The 22,597-nt window shown below is 37.8% G+C and overlaps 1 protein-coding gene across 1 annotated transcript in view; it reads left to right on the forward strand.

Annotated features, from left to right (window-relative positions):
* Atp11b (ATPase phospholipid transporting 11B (putative)) overlaps positions 1-22,597 on the forward strand; it is a 93,862-nt gene that overhangs the window by 35,547 nt on the left and 35,718 nt on the right. Inside the window, exons 10-19 of the mRNA XM_028763590.1 lie at positions 172-253; positions 5,943-6,093; positions 7,017-7,214; positions 9,709-9,948; positions 10,458-10,633; positions 11,268-11,336; positions 12,692-12,765; positions 12,841-12,944; positions 14,673-14,854; positions 16,172-16,375. Coding sequence (XP_028619423.1) covers positions 172-253; positions 5,943-6,093; positions 7,017-7,214; positions 9,709-9,948; positions 10,458-10,633; positions 11,268-11,336; positions 12,692-12,765; positions 12,841-12,944; positions 14,673-14,854; positions 16,172-16,375 — 1,480 coding nt within the window. The remainder of the gene's footprint in view (positions 1-171; positions 254-5,942; positions 6,094-7,016; positions 7,215-9,708; positions 9,949-10,457; positions 10,634-11,267; positions 11,337-12,691; positions 12,766-12,840; positions 12,945-14,672; positions 14,855-16,171; positions 16,376-22,597) is intronic.

Raw genomic sequence — 22,597 nt, forward strand, 5'->3', positions numbered from 1 at the left:
AAAACTCCATGCAGGTTGAACGTCTAGATCACCAAAATTTTAGGCTTAGCAGGCTTTAAAAGCTATGAAAAGACTCAAGGAAATGTCGAATTATATAAGCTCTCATACAGTGCTTTTTCTTCAAAGCTTTAATGTTAGTGAGTACATTTAAAATGCAGTTTTGTTTCATAGGTGTGGCCGTATACACCGGAATGGAAACTAAGATGGCATTAAATTATAAGAGCAAGTCACAGAAAAGATCGGCTGTAGAAAAGTAAGAAAACTCTTCACATAATTATATGTGTATTTTATATATGTATAACATATATGAAAATAGATGTTTCAGGAGCTAGAGAGATGATTCAGTCATTAAGCGCACGGTTGCTCTTGCACAATCTTGTTTGGTTCCCAGCACCCACATGGTGACTCACAACCATTTCAAACTCTGGTTCTAAGGGGTCTCTAGGGACATTTAGTGATATATACAGAGCAATTGCACACATGCAGGCAAAACACTCATACACATAAAAATAATTCCTTTTAAAAGGTATTTCATATTACATATAAAAATGATATTCTTATTGGATAAAACAATGTTTTATGTTTTTGTATATATTTAGCATTTTGCATGGTATTGATTTGACTGTTAGTAAATACAAAAATATGACTAAATATAGTGTAGGTTATGAAGCAGTAGCTCTGAAGAAAATACTTGGTGTGCAAGAATGAGAACCTGAATTGAGATACCAATTAGTCATATAAAAAGCTGTTTGTGATGGCATGTAACCTTCTGTGTAGAGGCAGGAAGATCACAGGGGCTTGCCAGTCAGCCAGTCTAGCAGAAACAGTGAACTCTGCATTTAGTGTGAAACTCTTGTCTCAATAAATAAGTTACAGACCAAGGGAGGGACATACCAACCTTAAGCATACATATACCATAACACATACCTGTCTTGGTATCAGTGTAGGCATGCAAACCCACATACAGGTACACACATAAGTAATGTTGGAGCGTACATGGTGAGGGCATTCCAGCAATCCTAGTACTTGGAAGTCAGAGACTGGAAGATTATGCGTTTGAGACTACCCTGAACTACTAGCAGTAGAAAGTGACCAAAAGCAGGTCAGTACTAGCAATGAGTCCAGTCCTGAAGATGATTGGCAGAAGTGGGAGAAGTAAAAACAGGAGAAGTCTAAGCTGTATTTCTTTACCTGGTTAACTCGTCAGAGGACAAGGTGTAACACTGGAAGAGCATCTAAAAAGTTAGGAGAAAATGGATAAGAGCACAGGAAATAACAGACTTGAAAACTTAGAGCCTGCCTAAATTCTAGCATGGCTGATAAAACTGTGTAGTTACAAGTTGGCAATAAACAAACAACAGAACCTAGAAGAATGCTGGGGTGTGGGGGAGGAACTAAACAGAATTTTACTTTTACCAGTTGCAGTGAAGTTAGGTGCTTTAAACTAACTGTCCACTAGACCACAAATCAACTCTCTTCTGAGGAACATGAAAAGCTATAGACTCTGCACCCTGTTATTTACAATACCCAGGGTGAAATTTTTAATAAAAGTGAGGGAGCAGAGAGCTTTTGCCAATGAGAGGGCATACACCAGGGCCACAGGCTCACTCTCCAGCATCCAAAAATAATGATTATTGAATAAATATGAACGAAACAGAATTATAAAGACAGAAGTCATATAAAAATGTTTAGGATCAGTCGGGTGGTGGTGGTGCACGCCTTTAATCCCAGCACTTGGGAGGTAGAGGCAGGCAGATTTCTGAGTTTGAGAGTTCGAGGCCAGCCTGGTCTACTGAGTGAGTTCCAAGACAGCCAGGGCTATACAAAGAAATCCTGTCTCAACAAAACAAAACAAAAAAAAAAGTTTAGGATCTAGACTTAAGCAGATTTTAAAAAACCAAAAAAGTATAACTCCTGAATGAAAAAGTTAATAAATTAACTTCCTGTAAATTAAAAATATTTTCAACTCCTCTTGAAAGGATGGAAAGACAAGCTCCAGACGGGGGAATGTTTGCAAACCACAAACTTAAACCAAACAGTAACAGAAAGATCAAGTAGATGTAATCCAAAAAACATGAATCACAGGTCATCAAAGGAGTTGTAGTTGGCAAATCAAGAGATAAAGATGTTGAGTCAACATGACTGCCTATTATACAATATCATCACAACCACAGCGAGGTTTAACTCACCGTTTAAGAAACAAGAGCAAAAGAGTACTCAATAAGTACTAGGAGGAAGCAGACCACCTAGATCTCCTACACTGTTGGAAGGAAGGAATGTAAGATGATAAAGGTCCATTTGGAAAGTTAACTTGGCTGTTTCTTTCCTTAGCAGCTTTATTTATAACAGAGAAACAAAACAAAACTGGAAAATAGCCATTGTCCATACATGGGTAATAGTTGGACAGAAAATCTGGTACAGCTATGTCATGGAGTACTGTTCAGCAAGAAAAGGGAGTTAGTTACATTTCATGCATCAGAACAGGTTACAAAATTGTTATACTTAGTACAAAAGTCAAATTCAAAGATTACATATTGGATATTTCTAGTTGTATGACTTTTTCAAAATTAAAAAGCTGTATAGGTTGGGAACAGATTATTGCTGCCGGGGGACTGAGATTCAGTGTGGAGTAAGTGAGAATAGAAAGAGTGAAGGGATCTCGAGACATGGCTCACCAGTTGAGAGCACTTGTTGATCTTGTAGAGGACCTGGGTTTGGTTCCCATGGTGGCTCACAACCATCTGTAACTCCATCCTATAGTATCTCACACCTTCTGACATCCACAGGCACCAGATACACCTGCGCTGTGCATATGTAATATGCATGCAAAACACTCATACAAATAAGATAAAATAAAAAAGATTAAATTTTACTTACTTATTTATTTATTTTTTATTTATTTTTTTTGAGGCAGAGTCTCTATATGTAACCCTGGATATCCCGGAACTCACTATGTAGACCAGGCCTACCCTGAACTCACAGAAATCTACCTGCCTCTGCCTTCTAAATGCTGGGGTTAAAAGTGTATGCCATCATGCTGGGCCCTAGATAAATATATTTTTATACATACACATATTTATCTATATTTATATATCTATATTTGTATATGTAAAATGATGATGGGACAGTTCCTGGTAATGGCAGTTAATCTGTATGTGGAATTAATTGCATACAAATAAGTTCAGGTTTTATAAATGTGAATCTTAATCAAATCTAAATCATTGATTATTGTGGATTATTTGTTTTATTCTTTTGAACCAAATACTTTGATATTTTAAAATGTGAGTAGTCCTACAGTTGAAGTACCAAATAACACTATACCTGACACATGGTTATCAAGTAGCGAAAGAGCCCCTTCCTCTTATGCTTTTACTTCCCATATATTCTCATAGTTATCTGGTTGTAGTAGAATTTATGTTGTAGGTAATGTAAGAGCAAATGTATCCATCCATAGTTATGGGAGGTCTAGGGAGAAAAGCCAGGAATGCAGGTATGTTTCTACCCTGCAGAGTTTTTATGAAAACTTCGACTTAACGTTTTTCTTACATTCTCACTAGGTGTGGAGTTCATTACACCATTGTGATTATGTGTCTATGTATTTTAATTGTTTAACTAAAAATTCTTCTTTACTTACATGAATATTTTGGTTTTTGACTTTAAAATTGGACATTGTATTAAGATTGCCCAATGAATGAAAGAAGGTTTCTGAATTCCATTCCAGATGTTTAAGAGTTGATTAAGATAGATGTGTCAGAAGTTTTGAAAAAAATAACGTTCAATGCTATATATAAATGTTAATTTTATCTGTTATAATTAGATAAACCTGAAAATCTGAGAATACTTACTTATAGTAAAAACCAGTGGCCCAAACTATTACTCAGTGTAACATTGTATATATTAGCTTATCTATTCCTGATACAGTTTTTTAAAATGTTTTTTGAATTTCATACTTGAGTACTGTGCTTATGTCATTTTCACAACAACTTTTCTCCAGCTCCTCCCACAACACCCCAATCCCTCTCAAATTTAAGAACTCTTCTTTAGTTAATTTTATTAAATATACAAACACATGAATTTTAATACAACTTGGTGAGATAACTTATTGTTCATATATATGCATTTAGGGCTACTACTTCGAATTGGACAACTTATTATGGGGTATATCTCTAGAGAAGATTGATTACCCCTCTCTTAGTGGCCCGTAATTCCTGTAGCACTGTACCTAGGAGTGGGAACTTGAGAGATTCCCCATCCACATTGGCATATCAACTGATGTTGTCATTGGTCAGGTCACCACATGGTTAAGATTTCATAGATGTCATATATAGAAGACACTGTCTGTTGTGTGACAAAACTTCTCTTGGAAAGACACAACACACATGTCTACTTACTCCAAATACAATACTACTGAAATCCATGTTGATGAGCCAAAGAATTGTATTGGGGTTACATGTAGGAATGTGGGTGAGAGGTTACTTTCAGAATCATTAATGACTTACAGACATCTGCATGCATCACCGAAGCCCACTTCAGCATGGGTGTCAGTTCATGAAACTGGGAACCTGGAGCTCACGGTGCAGCCTGAAGGCAGGCAGCTTAAAGTGTTCTTTTTTAAAATTATTTTCTTTTTTAAGTTAATTTTATTTTTTATTGGGTATTTCATATATTTACATATATTTACATTTCAGATGTCATCCCCCTTTCCCCATTTCCCCTTCCTAGAAACCCCTATCCCATCCCCTTCCTCCTTTTTGCTTTTATACCATTTTAATTACATGCAAGTATTAAGGTCAGTTCTAGATTGAGGAACTAGCAATACAATAGATGCAAATAGTCAAAGAACAAGCAAGGCAATAAACAAAGGTCCGTGATCACTCCCTTGATCACTGTTTCTAAGGGCTTATCAGGATGACCAAAATATCTTGAGCCTACTTCCCTGTCCTAACACAAAGTCATTTTCATGTCTGAAGCCTACTTCCTTGTTCTAGCCTGAAATTTCTTCTTTGTTCTAGCCTGATGTCAGATTCCTGCCTGAAGGCCACTTCCTTGTCCTTGGCCAATGTCATATTCCTGCCAAGCAGCCCATTTCCTTGTCCTTGTTCTTTCCGAGTGATTCAGTTGGTCTAAACTTCTTTGAGGCAGCTTAGGTGGTTTCTGCTTCCTCTAAGAGTCTTGTGTAGCTGAACTCTGATTAGGGTTGTCCATTTTTGTTCTTAATCTGTCAGGGAGGGGCCTAGTGAGTCTAGTTAGCTGCAGGAATTTCCTGAAGCACTTTTGAGTTGTTTACCTTCCTGCTTAAGGAGCTGTCCTGCAGGATGGAATGTTTCGATCTGGGAGGAAACTGTTACGTAACACCATTTCAATTCATTGAGCTTTCAGTGTAGGAGTTATGTTATAGATGTACCAATCGGAGCTGAGCACCGCATGGTCACTGGTTCTCTGTATTTTGACAGTTGTGGATTTCTAATATGGTCTCCATCTGCTGCAAGAATCTTCTTTGATGAGTGGTGAGAGTTGCACTGTTTGTGCTCATAGGATAGATACTTAGAATGAAGCTGGAAATCACACTAGGTTAGGAGATGGCATAGTAGGCTCTCCTCTAGGGTTCATGACCTCACCAGCCACAGATGGCAATATTTATCGTACCTGACATGAATTCCCTCCTGTATAGTAAGCTTCATGTCCAATTAGATGGTCCATTATAACCTCCAAAATATAGGTGTCACTTGTACTTTGGGATATATCTTGCTGTGCTCTTGTGATTCTTTAGTTTATAACTGGATTGCTGGTAGTTATTTTTTATTAAATGGTCATTTTTTAAAAATTCTGTTCTTTAAAATGGCTATAATAAAATCTTAAATATTTTGATATATCTAACATTCATTTCTAAACAAATGAACATAAAATTTATTGCTATGTTTATGTTCTTTTTCTTGCTTTAGATCAATGAACACATTTTTAATAATTTATCTAATAATCCTTATTTCTGAGGCCATCATAAGTACGATCTTGAAATATACCTGGCAAGCTGAAGAAAAGTGGGATGAACCTTGGTATAATCAAAAAACAGAACATCAAAGAAATAGCAGTAAGGTATTCTATGTTGTTCATAATCCAGCTGTAAAGGAAGTTCTGTGGAAACGGTTGATGCTGTGGTAGTGACATCTGATGGGGAGGACCAGTGTGATCTCATCACAGCATCAGCTCTTCAGCAGTACAAGCAGCATGTTAGCGTTGGTGTACTTGCCCTAGCTTAAAGCCTAAGCAGAACATACAAGTTTATGTCAAAACAGGTGCATTCTACTTTAGTATTACAAATTCAGGACTTTAAAAAAATCATATATTGTACCTTATAAATGAATTAACGAATACATTGATTTTAATTCATGTCTAATAATCCAAGAAGTCTTAAGAGTTTTAACATACGGACAGAATTTAACCTGCAATTTTAGTAAATAATTGTTCTCTAAATTAGCATTTAAATTAAAATGTACATATTAGAAAACATTTCGATCTCATAAGGCAACAAAGCAGATGAGTATAGGTTCCCATTGCCAGTATCACTTATGTTCCACAGAGAGCATATTGAAAGGCAGCTCTGCTGTGCTAATGCTGCAGTTCACACTGTAGTCACTCTTCTTCAGAGTCTGTTTAACAATTCTTCCTAGAAATCGTGTCCCAGTATGTTTACATGCCACGCATATCTTAGTCACTGCAATCTTGAAAGAGTCATCGTAGGATGGCTGGCACACTGTACTCGGTGTGCTTATGATTGGGGGTGTTCACATGCTCAGAAGTGATGTTAACTTCTGGAAAGTGGCAAGTTGCGTCCTGAGAATTTTAACCTTTACATTACCTAAGTAAACAGGGGAAATGCAATATTAAAAGAGTTTAGTCTAGGACTTTGGTTCATGATACTAGTTTATCTCTGAATGTGGTTTATTTAGACAGGAACTTTTTCCGTAATCCTCATAGATTTTATCATCAATTAAACATGTCTTTCTCTTTTTTTCTAGATTCTGAGATTTATTTCTGACTTCCTTGCTTTTTTGGTACTCTACAATTTCATCATTCCAATTTCTCTATATGTGACAGTTGAGATGCAGAAATTTCTTGGATCATTTTTTATTGGCTGGGATCTTGATCTGTATCACGAAGAGTCAGATCAGAAAGCTCAAGTCAATACTTCTGATCTGAATGAAGAACTTGGGCAGGTGAATATGATCCGCATGTTTTCTTTTCATCAGAGAATTACATGTAACAATTCTATTACACTAGAAAATATTATTATTATACCAAGCACCTTTTACTTTCCTTCAGCAACTTATTTTTTTTTATTCACTTTATATCCTGACTATTTCTACTTTAGGTCTTAACTTTTTTCTACCATAATTTGTCAATATATTTTATATGATAGTGTATTATGAACTAAAATTTTAGACCTTTTTAGTTGTGGAATATAAAGGTAAGACTTTGGGGCTAAAAAGATGACTCAATAATTAAGAGCACATTCTGCTCTTTCAGAGAACTTCAGTTCCTAGCATTTACATTGGATATGAATTCAAATTGAAAACTGCCTCTAACTCCAGGTTCAGGGATTTAAAGTCTTTGGCTTCCACAACTACCTGCAATCATGTGTGCACACATGATTTTTTTTTTAAAGTAAATTTTTAAAAAGGGCAACTATTACCTTACTATTTTATACACATACCCCAAAATGTGCCCACTTTTCCTACGCTAGTGTGTTTGACATCTAGTATGTACTTACATTATGACTCATAATATTGTTTCCAAGCTCCTACTTTCTTATTTGTTCTTTGTAATACTATAATCCTATTTTTTATATATTTTATCTCCCCTAGAGTTAATTGCTGTTTCTTCATTTGCTTAGTTTTTTATACTTCAAACAAGTTTTTTATAACTATATTTACATCTCTCTGTGTATAGTCAAATATGTCAGTTAATCCAGAATTTTCCCACCCCACCATGTATAATTTAGGTTTGGCTTTTGTTTTGTTTTCTTTTCTTTTTCTTTTTTATATGGGGCCATGTTTTTTGCAACCCAAGCTATGCTTAAACTTCTGAGCTCATCCTGGCATATTGACACATACTTTAATCCCAGCATTCAGGAGACAGAGGCAGGTGGATCTCTGTGTTCAAGGCCAGCCTGCTCTACATAGTGAGTTCTAGGACAGTTAGAGCTACATAGTGAAACCCTGTCTTTAAAAAAAAAACAAAAGAAGAAACTCTGAGCTCAAATGATTTTCCTGTCCCAGCTTTCCCAGTACCTAACACTACATATGTAGACTGTAGCATATGTAGATTATAGCCCTACAGAGTAAATTATTATTTTACAGAGTATCATAGTTACCTTTATTGTAGTTACCTTTACTCTCAAGAGTATGGACTTTAAAGTACAATTTCATATCTGTCTTTATTTCTTGATTAAAACAGTTTTTCCACTTTGATTCTTTAATTTTGCACATTAATCTGTTTTTAACATTGTTTTATTTTGTTTTGTTTTTGTTTGTTTGGGATTTTTTTTTTGGTCTTTTTTTTTTCCAGAGCTGAGGACGGAACCCAGGGCCTGGTACTTGCTAGGCAAGTGGTCTACCGCTGAGCTAAGTCCCCAGCTCTGCACATTGATCTTTCATCCTGGAGTCTCACTGAACTTGTTTATTACTGCTGATAGATGTTTTTAAAAAGTGAGTTCCCTTGGATGATGTAAGGTTATTAGATGTGCAAATGGAGATAGCTTTATATCTTTTCTCTTTAATCAGGATAACTTGCTGCTTCTTTTTCCTGACTAGAATTTTCAGTACAATGTTGAATAAAACATGTGAGGACAACTTTATCTTAATATCTCTGCTCATAATAGGAAATCATTCTGTGTGGTATTACCAAGTTTTGAAGAAGCCTTTATCATAGTATGTTGTGTTTTTATCATAAAAAGTATTGGATTTTTATTAAATGATTTTGCTGTATCTGTTGAGATGGCCATTTTATTAATAGAATAAAGGACAAGTATCATTAATATGATTAATGGTGTATACCAAGTTAATAATGGATTCCTGAGATGTCTTATATACGTATGATATATAAGTCTCTGTATGTTTCTGGACTTAGTATACATGTATGTATGTATATACTCATGAAAGATATTGGTCTGTATTTTGTTTTGGCTTATTTTTCTATAATGGCTCCCTTCCCTTCTTTTTACTTTTCTAGTTACGTGTGTGTGTGTGTGTGTGTGTGTATGTGTGTATGAGAGAAAGAGGGGGGAGGGAGAGAGAGGAAAAGAGAGAAAGAGAGAGAGGGCGGGAGGGAGAAAGGGAGAGAAAGAGAGAGAGAGAGAGAGAGAGAGAGAGAGAGAGAGAGAGAACGAGCGAGCTGAGGGAGAGAGAGGTAGAATATGTGTTTACATTGAGAAATCTGCTTTCCCTGTTTCTATACCATCTCTCCTGGCCCCTATTCACGTTCTAGGTTATTTATCATCATCAATTCTACCCTTACTTCAATGGTAAGTGTCAAATCATACCATATTGACCAAGAGATAGACATGAAATTCTTAAACCTCATTCTCGGTCACCTCTACAAATGAACGTGTATCTAAAGATATATATGTGAATTTTAAGTATTTTTATTACCTTGTTCAATACTGACTCCTAACCACAAAGGTTTCTTTTGTTTTTTTGGTTTTTCCTTTAGGTGGAATATGTGTTTACAGACAAAACTGGAACACTGACAGAAAATGAGATGCAGTTTCGAGAATGTTCAATTAATGGCCTGAAATACCAAGAAGTCAATGGTAAACTTGTACCTGAAGGACCAAGCCCAGACTCTGCAGAAGGAAACATGCCTTTCCTTGGTAGTTTATCCCATCTCAGCAACTCAGCCCATCTTACAGCCTCTTCTCTTAGAGCCAGTCCTGAAAGTGAAACTGAGCTAGTAAGCAATTTCCAAATTAATCATTGTGGGTTTCCTATGAATTAGTTCTCTTTAATAAATGGACTAAGGGGAAATTCCTGTTGGTGAAGCAACAGGTATATATTTGAAATAGAGATCTTTGATCCAGCACCACAAAATAATATTCTGAGACTCCAGTTACAGCCCAGTTTAGCTTGTCATTACTAAGCATCTTTAATGCCTTAACTTACTAGGCAACAGTTACTGCCTTGAAGTGAAAAGGAGAAACAGTATGTATTTGTGCTTTTGGAGACCTGACTTCTTCATAAGGACATATTCTCCCTAGTTTATGCTTTCTAAAAAGATGCACTTATAACAAAGGCTACTCAAACAGTGTAAGATTGAAATCTACAAGTTTGAGCTCTTACTCAAGAAATTTGGGTTGTAGGACTCTCAGGGCATTATGTCTGTTTCAGCTCTCAGGATATTATGTCTGTCTTCCTATATGGTACTGGGAATGTGCTTCGGTCATGAATGCTATGTTTTTACAGATCAAAGAACATGATCTCTTCTTTAAAGCAGTCAGTCTTTGCCATACTGTACAGATCAGCAATGTTCAAACTGACGGCATTGGGGACGGTCCCTGGCAGCCCAACCTGGCACCTACACAGCTGGAGTACTATGCATCTTCACCAGATGAAAAGGCTCTGGTAGAAGCTGCAGCAAGGTGATTGAGCCTGATTTTCTGATCCTCAGAGAATAATTTTGAAACAAATGTTAGAATATTGTAAAGTTCTCAAATATAAATTTTAATGATCTTTTAAACATTGTTTAGTATGAATTTTGTATAATAAAATTTGTGAGAATACTTTGCATTGTTTTGAATGTAGTCTAGCCTGTCATGTTCTTTTTTTTAAATTTTTTTTTATTGGATATTTTATTTATTTACATTTCACATGTCCCTGTCCCCATTTCCCCTCCCTAGAACCCCTATCCCATCCTCCCTCCTCCTTTATGCTTTTATACCATTTTGATTACATGCAAGTATTAAGGTCAGTTCTAGGTTGAGGAACTAGCAATACAATAGATACAAGTAGTCAAGGAACAAGCAGGACAATAAACACAAATAATCAAAGAACAAACAAGGCAATAAACAAAGGTTCATGAACACTCTCTTGATCACTGTTTCTAAGGGCTTATTAGGATGGTCTGTCATGTTCTTAAGAGTGTCACATTATTTAAAGACAGTGTTGTAACTTAAACTTTCAGTTAATGTATCTTCATCCAAACCAAGTTACAAAGTTATACTGTGAAACATGAAATATCTCCCCTTAAATCTTATTACTTCTTTTTATTCCTAGAGCTGGCTATATATTTATAGGCATTTCTGAAGAAATTATGGAGGTTAAAGTACTTGGAAGATTGGAAAGGTAAATTTTTTGAAATATGTAATACTCTATAATAAGTGCAGAATAGGAATCAGGAACTTTGACCTATTTGTCCTCCAGTCTGTTTTTGTATAGCCCGTGAGCTATGTTAGATTGCATTTGGCGCTGTTTATAAAAGATAAAGAGAGTAAGGGAGAGGAGAGAGAAGAAAATAGCTATGGTAGTATGAAGGCTATAGCCAGATGATCACAAGTTCAAGACCTGCCTAGGCCATAAAGTGAACCAGCACAGGAAACTTATTAAGAACCTATCTCAAAGTGTAAAAAAACAAAAGAAGACTGGGGATATAGTTTAGTGTTAGAACACTTGTCTTGTATGCAAGTATAAGTCCTAATATACAGCAGAGACATATGTAGCCTGTAAAGTCTAAAATACTTGCTGGCTATGTAAAACACTTGCTAACCTCTGCTATAGAGTGATGTCAGTATTACATTGTATCTTATCACAATTACAACAGTATGCTTTATACTGAATTTACTTACCTATTTATATTAAAACACTCTTGTGGTTGAGATTCCATGGGTCATTAGAAAAAGAAATGTCTTTATCTTTTGTTTTTGTGGTACTAGGAATCAAAACCAGTGTCTCAGGAATGTTAGGCAAATGCTGTGCCATGAAGCTGCACCCCAGTATAAGTTCCCTTATGTTGTCTGTGATTTTATGTGTAGGCATTCAAGAACAGCAGTTTCCTTACCCTCTTTCTACACTAATAAGTTGGTCCTGTTGCATATTGTTTGTGTACCTCAGCCATTGCTGTGCTTTTCCATACTAAAGAAATAAGGCCTGTTCAGAAGCTGCTTTCATGAGGGAACCTGTTGTCAACGAAGAACTTTCATTGCTTACACATCACTACAGAATTATCTCCTGGAAGATTTTTCAAACCTCACTACAGTTATCCTCATAACTTTTCTCTTAGTTCATTACAGAGACGTTTGCTCCCTGACCTTTCGCCTCAACACCCACCCAGGTCCGGAATCATTGCTAACAAACCTTTAATACTGCATAAAGGTTGAATTGGGGAGATGTGTTAGGACAGGAGATGATAGAGAATCGGGCAGAGCTGGGTTCCAGTCCTTCTCTACTACTTACCAGCTTGTTGAATAATAATCTTTCTAGTGGTCCTCACCTTGGCGTCTGTGGGAACCAAGTGACCCAAGGTCTGTAAAGTACATGGTAGTTGTTGAGGATGGAATGTCACCTCCTTTGTGTGCAGTACTATTATTGATAACTTAGAGCCTATCATCATGGAAAGGTACTTTATGCTTGTCTTCTTATTCTTTCTAAATATTCAGATGTTAATACTCTAAAAATTAAGGGTTATCATTCTTAATTTTTAGGTACAAATTGCTTCACATTCTGGAATTTGATTCAGATCGTAGGAGAATGAGTGTAATTGTTCAGGCACCTTCAGGTAACCAAGCTAAACTTTTATGAATATTTATTTACGTAATATAGACCTTGATAACTAGTTTGTTTGGTTTTGTAGGTGAGAAGCTTTTGTTTGCTAAAGGAGCAGAATCTTCAATTCTCCCTAAATGTATAGGTGGAGAAATAGCAAAAACCAGAGTTCATGTTGATGAATTTGCTTTGGTAAGTAAAGATAGCTATGATTTAAAAAAAAAGAAAATAAAAACAAACTTGAAAAATATACTTGTGAAAGGGTTGCAGTTTCATCTTTTTAGTAGATAATTCAAATTTTAGAAATTCTGTAATTCTTTGTTCTTTTGCATTAAATGTTGGCTCTTTATACTTGTAAAAACTGATTTTTTAACCTAGTAACTTGAAATTTTCTTCTGACCTATTGCAGTAGGGACTTCTGGTTGCATATACTGCCGAAACTGTACCTTTAACAAAAATGAGTATTTGGGGCTTAGAGTGAAGCACAAATCTTTGGGTTTCATCTTCTGAATGGCTAGGTGTCTTTGTTTTCCTCTTCCTCTCTTTCCTTCTTCTTCCCTTTTTCCCTCCCTCAATTTACTCTGGGCCTATGGTAGAAAAGCAGAAACAAGACAAAAGCTTGATCCCAGAAATGCAAGAGCAAGTGGGGTAACATAATTAAACCCAGATTTTTAAAGAAAAAAAAATTAAGTGTGTGGTTTAGTGTAGAGGACATACTAACAAAGCAGAAACAGCCTTACTAGAGGAATATGGAGGAATTCCGGTGAGTGGAGAAACTAGAGATTGCACATATTGTATAAATCAGTAGCCTTTGAACAGTTTGTCAGTCTACAAAAGGTAGAAATGAAGTTATAAGCTGACCTAGCTATATACCTAGGTGTACACCAAAGAGAAAGGAAAAGATACATCTAATGAATGAGTCCTCATAGCCCCAAATTGGAAAAGCCTAGATACCTGGTGTGATGAATGGATAAAATATGACACAGCAATGTAATGAGATATTACTTAGTCGTTAAGAGAGATGAGGTACTAGTATCTTATAGATGCTACTACATGGATGAACATTGAAAACTTTGCTGAAAGAGACCACACAGTCTATTTATCTGAAAGATCCAGGATAAGGCAGGCTCATAGAGATAAAACAAGTGAGCAGTTCCAAAGGCTTCTGGATGAAGGGAAAAGAAGGGAGTGACTTCTGATGGATAGGGAATCCATTGCGGGTGAAGCATTCTGGTAGTGGTAACAATTTTGTAAGTATTCTAAAAGCACTGCATGGTACTCTTTAAAGGAGTTAATTTTACATAATGTGATTCTAATTTAAAAGGAAAAACACAAGAAACTCTTCCAAAAGCAGAAAACCTAATTCAGGATCTCTCCTGCTCATATTTCTATGTGTGCTTCATACTTGGGCGTCTCCTTACCTACTTGGTTTGCAATTGCCTACAATCTAATTCATCTACCTACTATAGTATCTAACCGCATAGACATTTGTTGTCTAGAACAGTATTCCTATATAGTTATTATAGAGTGAATTAATTAGTACATATATTAATATCTAATGGCCTCTTAAATGTTATTTACAAGAGTGTTATTTACACATCAGGAAATGGCACTATTTACAAATTTGTTAAACACGCTCATATGGTACTTTAAAATCTGCTCTCTTCAAGTTGTATTGCTAGAACATTTATTTTGGGTTTTTCTAAGGAAAATATATAGTAAGAAATCTTTAGATTTGGATGCTAATTTTCAGAAATTAAGAAAATTTGAGGTCTGTATAATCAAAGTAGTCAAGTACAGATTGCTAAGTTTGTGTAGTCCCAAGTCACAGATGAAGACAAAATGACTGTATGTAAAGTCAGGTTAAAAATCTGCCTCTTACAGAGGTGTGTGCCTGTCTTTCCTTTTCATTTCTTTTAGAAAGGACTGCGGACACTGTGTATAGCTTACAGACAGTTTACAGCTAAAGAGTATGAAGATGTAGACAGGCGCCTGTTTGAGGCCAGGACTGCCTTGCAGCGTCGGGAAGAGAAGTTGGCTGATGTCTTCCAGTACATTGAGAAAGACCTGATATTGCTAGGAGCTACAGCAGTGGAAGACAGGCAAGTATCAGAAGTAGGCAGTATCTTTCTCTCTTTTTTCAAAGATTTATTCAATTATTTATTTATTTTACGCATTACAAATGGTTGTGAGCCACTATGTGGTTGCTGGGAATTAAACTCAGGACCTCTAAAATAGCAGTCAGTGCTCTTAACTGCTGAGCTATTATCCAGCCACCAATATCTTTCTTTTAAAGAACATTTTAGTCAAGTGCTTCTAGTGTATGAAAATGAATACCATTAATTAACATCCTGTAACAAAATAGAAAACTAAAGCTTTAATTCTTCTACTCTGGATAATGCTGTTTTATTCTAGCATTAGATATTAAGATATCTAGATATTTGAAATAGATAAAAAGAAACAATTATCAGTATTATAGTTCTAGTTTACTTTTCCTTAGTGTTTAGTGACAACTAAACACTCACACATCTCTCCATCCTCCCCTTTCCACCACTGCCCAATCTCCTTCATGCTTCAGTAATACCACACTGACTGCTGTGCTGTATACAACTTGCTGGTCCTGCCTTTGTTCCTTGGCAAGGCTGTGCATTTGTGAACAAAATGTGTTCATAACTAACTCATCCAGGAAGATCTTTTCTGACAACTGACATGACTGAAAATGCTCTTCTTTAGGTTACTGTTTTGTTTTGTGTTTTGATGCTATATTAAATTATTTGTTTAAAGATTTTTCTCCTCTAGTAGCATATAAATTCCTTGCAACTTGCTCAGTTTTTTTTTAATCCAGCATCTGTATCAGTGTTAGTTTGAATTAAATTGAATTCTATGAATCAAATTGTTTTTTATAAGTTAAGCCTATTCTCTTGTGTTTCCTGTATCTACAAAGGTGTACGTATTGAAGTGTGGTTTTCATTATCCTTTCAGTTGTTTTCATGAGATGTCTTAAACTGACGTGAAGTTCTGTAGTCTAATGGTTAGCTCTCAGAGTGATTTTCTTCAGGACTGGGGTGGAGGGAGATCTTTGGTTTGAAATTTCGGAATCTGTAGTGGCACAAATGTCCCAGGCCTTAATTCAGTTCCCCTCTCCCAATACCACTTCCCAGTGAGATAAGTTTATGAACGCTACCTAGTTAGTTGGGTTCATAAAAACCAACTTTGTTGACAATACCCTTAAAAACATACAATTATGAATTTTCATTGACTCTGAACTAGATAGCCACTAAGAGTTTATTCTTGTTTCTTACATGATGAAAGAAAATTTCAGTTATGTTTGATATACTATACATGTATTGTGTAGCTTATACTTAACATGTACTACAGGAGTTATTTTTCACTACCAATTTTGTGTCTTTTATTTTTAGACTACAAGATAAAGTTCGAGAAACTATTGAAGCACTGAGAATGGCTGGTATTAAAGTATGGGTACTTACTGGAGACAAACATGAAACAGCTATTAGTGTGAGTTTATCATGTGGACATTTTCATAGAACTATGAATATCCTGGAACTTATCAACCAGAAGTCAGACAGTGGATGTGCTGAACAGTTGAGGCAGCTTGCTAGAAGGTAAGACAGCAATGTCTGTGTCAGCTTGCTACTTCCTGCTTTCATCAGCCTATAGATAAAAGGTTGTTTTAAATTTAATTTTTAATTAAAAAATAATTTGTAATGTTTGATTTTATGCATATGGCTGTTTTCATACACATATGTCTGTGTTACCCTGTGCATGCCTTGCACCCACTGTAGGTAGAAGAGGGTATTGCATCCCATGAAACTAGATTTGAAACAATGGAGTCTTTCTTCTGATGTATGTTTTTAGCATCTTTGTCATAAATAAAGTGTATATGAGTGTGGATGTTCATCTGGGTCCTCAGATCTATTCTATTGGAGTGTGTCTGTCTGTGTGCTAGTGCCATGGTGTGTTTACCACTATGGCTGTAGTTTCACTTGCAGTCAGGAATGGTGAATCTTGCAGTAGTGTTTTCATTGTTCTGGGTTGCTTTAGCTATTTTTATGCTTCTTTATGAATTTTAATATTGTTTTTCAATTTCTGTGAAGAATTACATTGGAATTTTTTGTAGAAATTGCATTAACTCTGTAGATTGGTTTTAGAGGGAAGAACGTTTTCACAATATTAATCATACCAATCCGTGTTATGGGAGGTCTCTTTGTCATTTGCTGCCTTCTTTCATTTCTTTCTTTAGTTGTTTTAAAGTTTTATTTGGTCAGGCGGTGGTGGTGCACGCCTTTAATCCCAGCACTTGGGAGGCAGAAGCAGGCGGATTTCTGAGTTCGAGGCCAGTCTGGTCTACAGAGTGAGTTCCAGGACAGCCAGGACTACACAGAGAAACCCTGTCTCGAAAAACCAAAAAAAAAAAAAAAAAAAGTTTTATTTGATGAATTCTTTATCTTTTGGGGTTTTTATTGTTTTATTTTGTTTGTCTATTGTGGGTGATGAGACTGTTACTCTGAGTTTTTTTCCTCAATCTGTTTGTCTTTGGTATATAGGGAGGCTACTGATTTGGGGATGTTAATTTTGCAACTTGCCAGTTTCCTGAAAGTAATAACTTTTAAACTCGATCATGTGTATGGTCCAGAGATTGATATGCAAGAACCATGCTTTGGGCTTTGAATGAGTAAGTTTATTAAGTATATTGCAAGCAAAAGTAAAAGCATAAATAGTAAGTAGTAGATCACAGAAGAGCAGGTTGATAGGGAAACATGACCAAATTAGATGATGTTAGCAGTCCAATTGAGTGAGTAGGTAAACGTTGCATCATCAAATCAGTCTTAAAAACATTCAGAAGAAATTCAGTAGAAAAGCCTCATTGGGGCAGCCAGCTAGAGTTCACATTCTGGAATCTGGATTGGAATAGAGTATTCCATTGGATGAGCATCCTAGTAAACGAGCATAGCCACAGTTAGAAAACATCATATATCAGGTGCTTACAATCATTCAGCAGAATCCAGCTAGAGAAGCTGAGACAGTCAGATGGAGTTCCTGATTGAGAGTCCCAGGCAGAGTCCTATCTCTCCTCTCCACGAATGAGCTTTGATATTCTCTTTTCCCACTGTTTGTACTTTATTCTAGGACAAACAGCAATAACATTTTTTGAAATAGTCTACCTTCTGTTTTATTTCTAAAATTACTGCATTTAATTATCATTCCAGCTGGATAATATTATCCAATCCAATGTAATTCTGGATTGCATTTAATTATTATTAAATTTAATTATTATTATTAATTATTGCATTTAATTATCATTCCAGCTGGAGATGGATCCTAGATTGGGCTGGTCACTGGAATTATTATTATTATTCCCCAAGCCCCTCCCACAGTTTGTTATGCCATTCCTCTTCCCCTTTGCTTCCAAGAGGGTGCTCTTTCCTCCCCTCCCCACCAGACAAACCTCCTTCCCTGAGGTCTCTACAGGATTAGGCACATCATTTCCCACTGAGGCTAGACCAGGCAGACCTCTGCTATGACTGTCCCGGGGGCCTTGAACAAGCCCTTGGTCCTGGCTAGTTGATGGTTCAGTCTCTGGGAGCTCCCAGGGGTCCAGGATAATTGAGACTGTTGGTCTTCCTGTGGGGTCACACTCCTCTTCAGATTCCTCAATCCTTCCCCTAACTCAACCATAGGGGTCCCTGACAGCAGTCCAGTGGTTTCATCTGTCTCAGTCAGCTGCTGGTAGGGCCTCTCACCATGCTAGGGTCCTCTCTGTAAGCACAACATAGCATCAGTAATAGTGTCAGGCCTTCGTGCCCACACCCATGAGATGGATCCTAGATTGGGCTGGTCACTGGACGGCTTTTTCTTCAGTCTCTTCTGCAGTTCTTTTAGACAGGAACAATTCTGAGTCAGAAATTTTGACTGTGGGTTCGTAACCCTTTTCTTACACTTGAGGCCCTGTCTTTCTCCTGGAGGTGGACACTTTGAGTTCCCTCTCCCCACTGTTAGGCATTTCATCTAAGGTCACTCCCATTGATTCCTGAGTCACCTCCCAGGTCTCTGTTACTTTCTAAAGGGTCCTCTCATCACCCACTCCCAGAGGCTACATATGTTCTATTCATTCACCTGTCCCTCAGGGCTTCCCTCCTGTTCCCCACGCCCCACCTGATCCTGTTCCCCTTTTTCCCTCCCCAACCCTCTCCCACCAAGATGCCTCCGTCCCTTTGCCTCATGTGATTATTTTGTTCTCTCTTCTAAGTGGGATTGAAGTATCCTCACTTGGGCCTTCTTCTTGTTAAACTTCTTACTGTCTGTGGGTTGTATCCTAGGCATTTCATATTTTTTGGCTAATACCAATTTGTGAGTACATACCATGCATGTCCTTTTGTGTCTGGGTTACCTTACTCAGGATGATATTTTTCTAGTTCTATCCATTTGCCTGTGAAATTTATTATGTCCTTGTTTTTAATAGATGAATAGTATTTCCATGTGTAAATGAATCACATTTTCTGTATCCATTCTTCCGTTGAGGGACATATGGATTGTTTCTAGCTTCTGGCTATTACAAATAAGGCTGCTATGAACATGGAGCATGAGTCCTTTTGGTATGGTGGGGCATTTTTTAGGTATATGCCCAGGACTCATATAGGTGGGTGTTTAGGTAGAACTATTTCCAATTTTCTGAGGAATTGCCAGATTGATTTTCAAAGTGGGTTGTACCAGTTTGTAATCCCACCAGCAATGGAGGAGTGTTCCTCTTTCTCCACATCCTCACCAGCATGTGGAGTCATAGAGGAAAGGGAGACTGAAGCCAGTGTTCTGCTACCGAGCTGGGAATAAGACTGAGGGAACTGGATCTGGAGGAGCAGAAGGAGAAGTAAATATCAGCAGCCAGCATCCCTGCTTCCCAGGCAGGAGCAGCCTCTCTTGAGTTTTTGATCTTAGCCATTCTGATTAGTGTAAGATGGAATCTCAGGGCCATTTTGATTTGCATTTCCCTGATGACTAGGACTTTGAACATTTCTTTAAGTGCTTCTCGGCCATTTGAGATTTTGCAAATTCTTTGTTTAGCTCTGTAACCTATTTTTTTAAATCAATTTTGCATTTCAAATTATATCCCCCTTCCTGGTTACCCCTCCACAATCCCCCTATCCCATCTCCCATTACCTCCTTCCTCTTTGCCTCTATGAGGGTGCTCCTCCACCCACTCACCCATTCCCACCTCACCCACTCTAGCATCCCCCTACACTGGGGCTTCAAACCTCCATAGGACCAAGGGCCTCCCCTCCCATTGATGTCAGATAAAGCCATCCTCTAATACATGTATATCTGGAATCCTGGCTCCCTCCATGTATAATCTTTGGGTAGTGGTTTAGTCCCTGGGAGCTCTGGGTAGTCCAGTTAGTTGATACTGTTCTTCCTATGGGGTTGCAATCCCCTTCAGTCCTTCAGTTCTTTCCCTAGCTCTTCCACTGGGGTTCCCAGGCTCAGTCAAATGGTTGGCTGTATCTGCGTCTGTATTGATCAGGTGCTGGTAGAACCTCTCAGGAAGCAGCTATATCAGGCTCCTGTCAGCAAGTGCCTCTTGGGATCAGCAGTCCTGTGGAGGTTTGGTGTCTGCAGATGGGATGGATTCCTAGGTTGGGTTGGTCTCTAGATGGCCTTTCCTTCCATCTCTGTTGCATTTTTTTGTCCCTGTCTTTCCTTTGGACAGGAACAATTTTGGGTTAAAAATTCTGAGACGTGTGGGTGGCTCCATCTCTCAACTGGGGTGCCATGCCTATCTACTGGAGGTGGTCTCTACAGGTTGTATTTCCCCTTTGTTGGGTATTTTGGCTAAATCGTCGCCATTGGCTCCTGGGAGCCTCTAGCTTCACTGGAGTCTGAGACTTTCTAGTGGCTACCCCCAGTTCCCCATTCCCCATTGCTACATGTTTCTATTCAATTTAACAAATTCATACATGTAAATAGTGAATCTTGATCATGTATATCCCACACTCTCTGTTCTCATTCCCAAGCAATGCCTGCATGCCCTCTTTATTTTCATTTGTATTTTTGATTTTTTTGTAACCTACAAAATAGTGCTGTCTGCTGTGTCTTTTTTAAGTAACCATAGCTGCTGTGAATTCATGAGTGAAATGGTTATGTGATGTCCAAAAAACACTTCACAGCCCATCCTCTGCTCTTACATTCTATTCACGTCATCTTTCACAGTGTTCTCTCATCCATGAGTGAGAAAGGGAGGGTGATATGGATGTCTTATGGATATCTTAGGGCTGAGCAGTCAGTGGTCACTTACTCTCAACACTCTGGCCAGATGGAGTCTCTGTATTAACTGCTGACTGCCACAGAGGGAAGTTTTTCTCTTCAAGGCTGAATACAGCATTAATCTAAAGGTATAAGCATAGATTTTAGAAGGCAGTTTGCTCTCGCTAGCTGTGGGCTTTTGTCCAGGTTTATAGTAGCAGGCATGAATTCCCTCTTGTGGGGCAGACCTCAGCTTTCATCCAAATATGATTAGTTACCCCATAACTCTCATGCCATTGTTTTACCAGTGGGCACATCTTGCTTGGTATGTCAGTATTATAACATGCAAAGGCAACTGCTGGGCAATACCACTAGTGGCCTTCAGGGTACTTTCTGGCATTATGAAAACTAGCCAGCAGGGAGGACATTTTCAGTTCAGTTTCAGGATGGTTTCTCAAAAAGATGTATATATTTTTTGTAGTGTATTTTGGCTTATAGGTTCAAAGGATGAATCCCTAATTGTAGAGACAGCATGGTAGCCAAAGTAGGAAGTTAAGTATTTTTTATTGTAAGCATGAAGGAGAAACTGGAAATATGAATGTCCTTGAACTCTTAAACTTGTCTCCAGTGGCATACTTCCTGCAGCCTTGCATGTTCCTCCTAAAACTTCTCAAACAGGGCTCTGGAGACCAGGTTTACAGACACCCACGCCTGTGGGGGACATTCCTCATTTAAACCACCACATTCTAATCCCTGTCCTCCAAATCACAATGCGAAATACATTTAGTCCTACTTCATATGTTCCCGTAGTCTCTCATAGTCTCTCTACTGTCTACAAGTCTAACCTCTCCTGAGAATCACTATGTACTTTTTAATTGTAAGCTCCTGTAAAATTACAGGCAAATTACATACTTAACATGTGTCACAGAACATACATTTCCATTCTAAAAAGGAGTGGGGCATGTTGAATTACTATACCAAAGCAGACTGAAACCCAGCATGGCAAACTCCAAATCCTGCAAGATCTGTATCTGATGTCAAAGGCCATCGATGGCACCACCACTCCAGCTTTGCTCCATACAAACTGCATTGCATTCTGGGTCTGCTTCTGCTCCCCTTACACAGCTTTAAGAGACCCATGTCTCTGGCACCTCCGATGTCTTGAGGTCTCCAATACAGCCCTGGTTTCACTTTCACAGCTTCATGCCCTCTCAGGGCCTTCTTGCAGGGAGGGCCACATTTTGTCTGGCTCCTCAGGCTCTCTGAAACCACGGGGGAAGAATCTAGAGTTCCTTCACTCTTGCATCATTGTGCCTCTAAAGCTAGCAATGCATTGACTGCACTGCCATCTTGAATATCCAGAGTCACTTGGAATGGATCCTGACTATATGGAATCACATTAGCAGCTCTTTCACTCAGTTCCTTACTAGAACCACAAAGTGGCTCAGGCTGTTTCTCAGGTTGTAAGCTTCTCTGGATAGGATCTTACTGTGAAGGTACCCTTTTCTTTATTTCAGTGCAGAGCAGGCCTTTGTGTGTGTGTGTGTGTGTGTGTGTGTGTGTGTGTGTGTGTGTGTGTGTGTGTGTGT

The sequence above is a fragment of the Grammomys surdaster genome, unplaced genomic scaffold (assembly GCF_004785775.1).
Source record: "Grammomys surdaster isolate TR1022 unplaced genomic scaffold, NIH_TR_1.0 62, whole genome shotgun sequence".
Classification (NCBI taxonomy): domain Eukaryota; kingdom Metazoa; phylum Chordata; class Mammalia; order Rodentia; family Muridae; genus Grammomys; species Grammomys surdaster.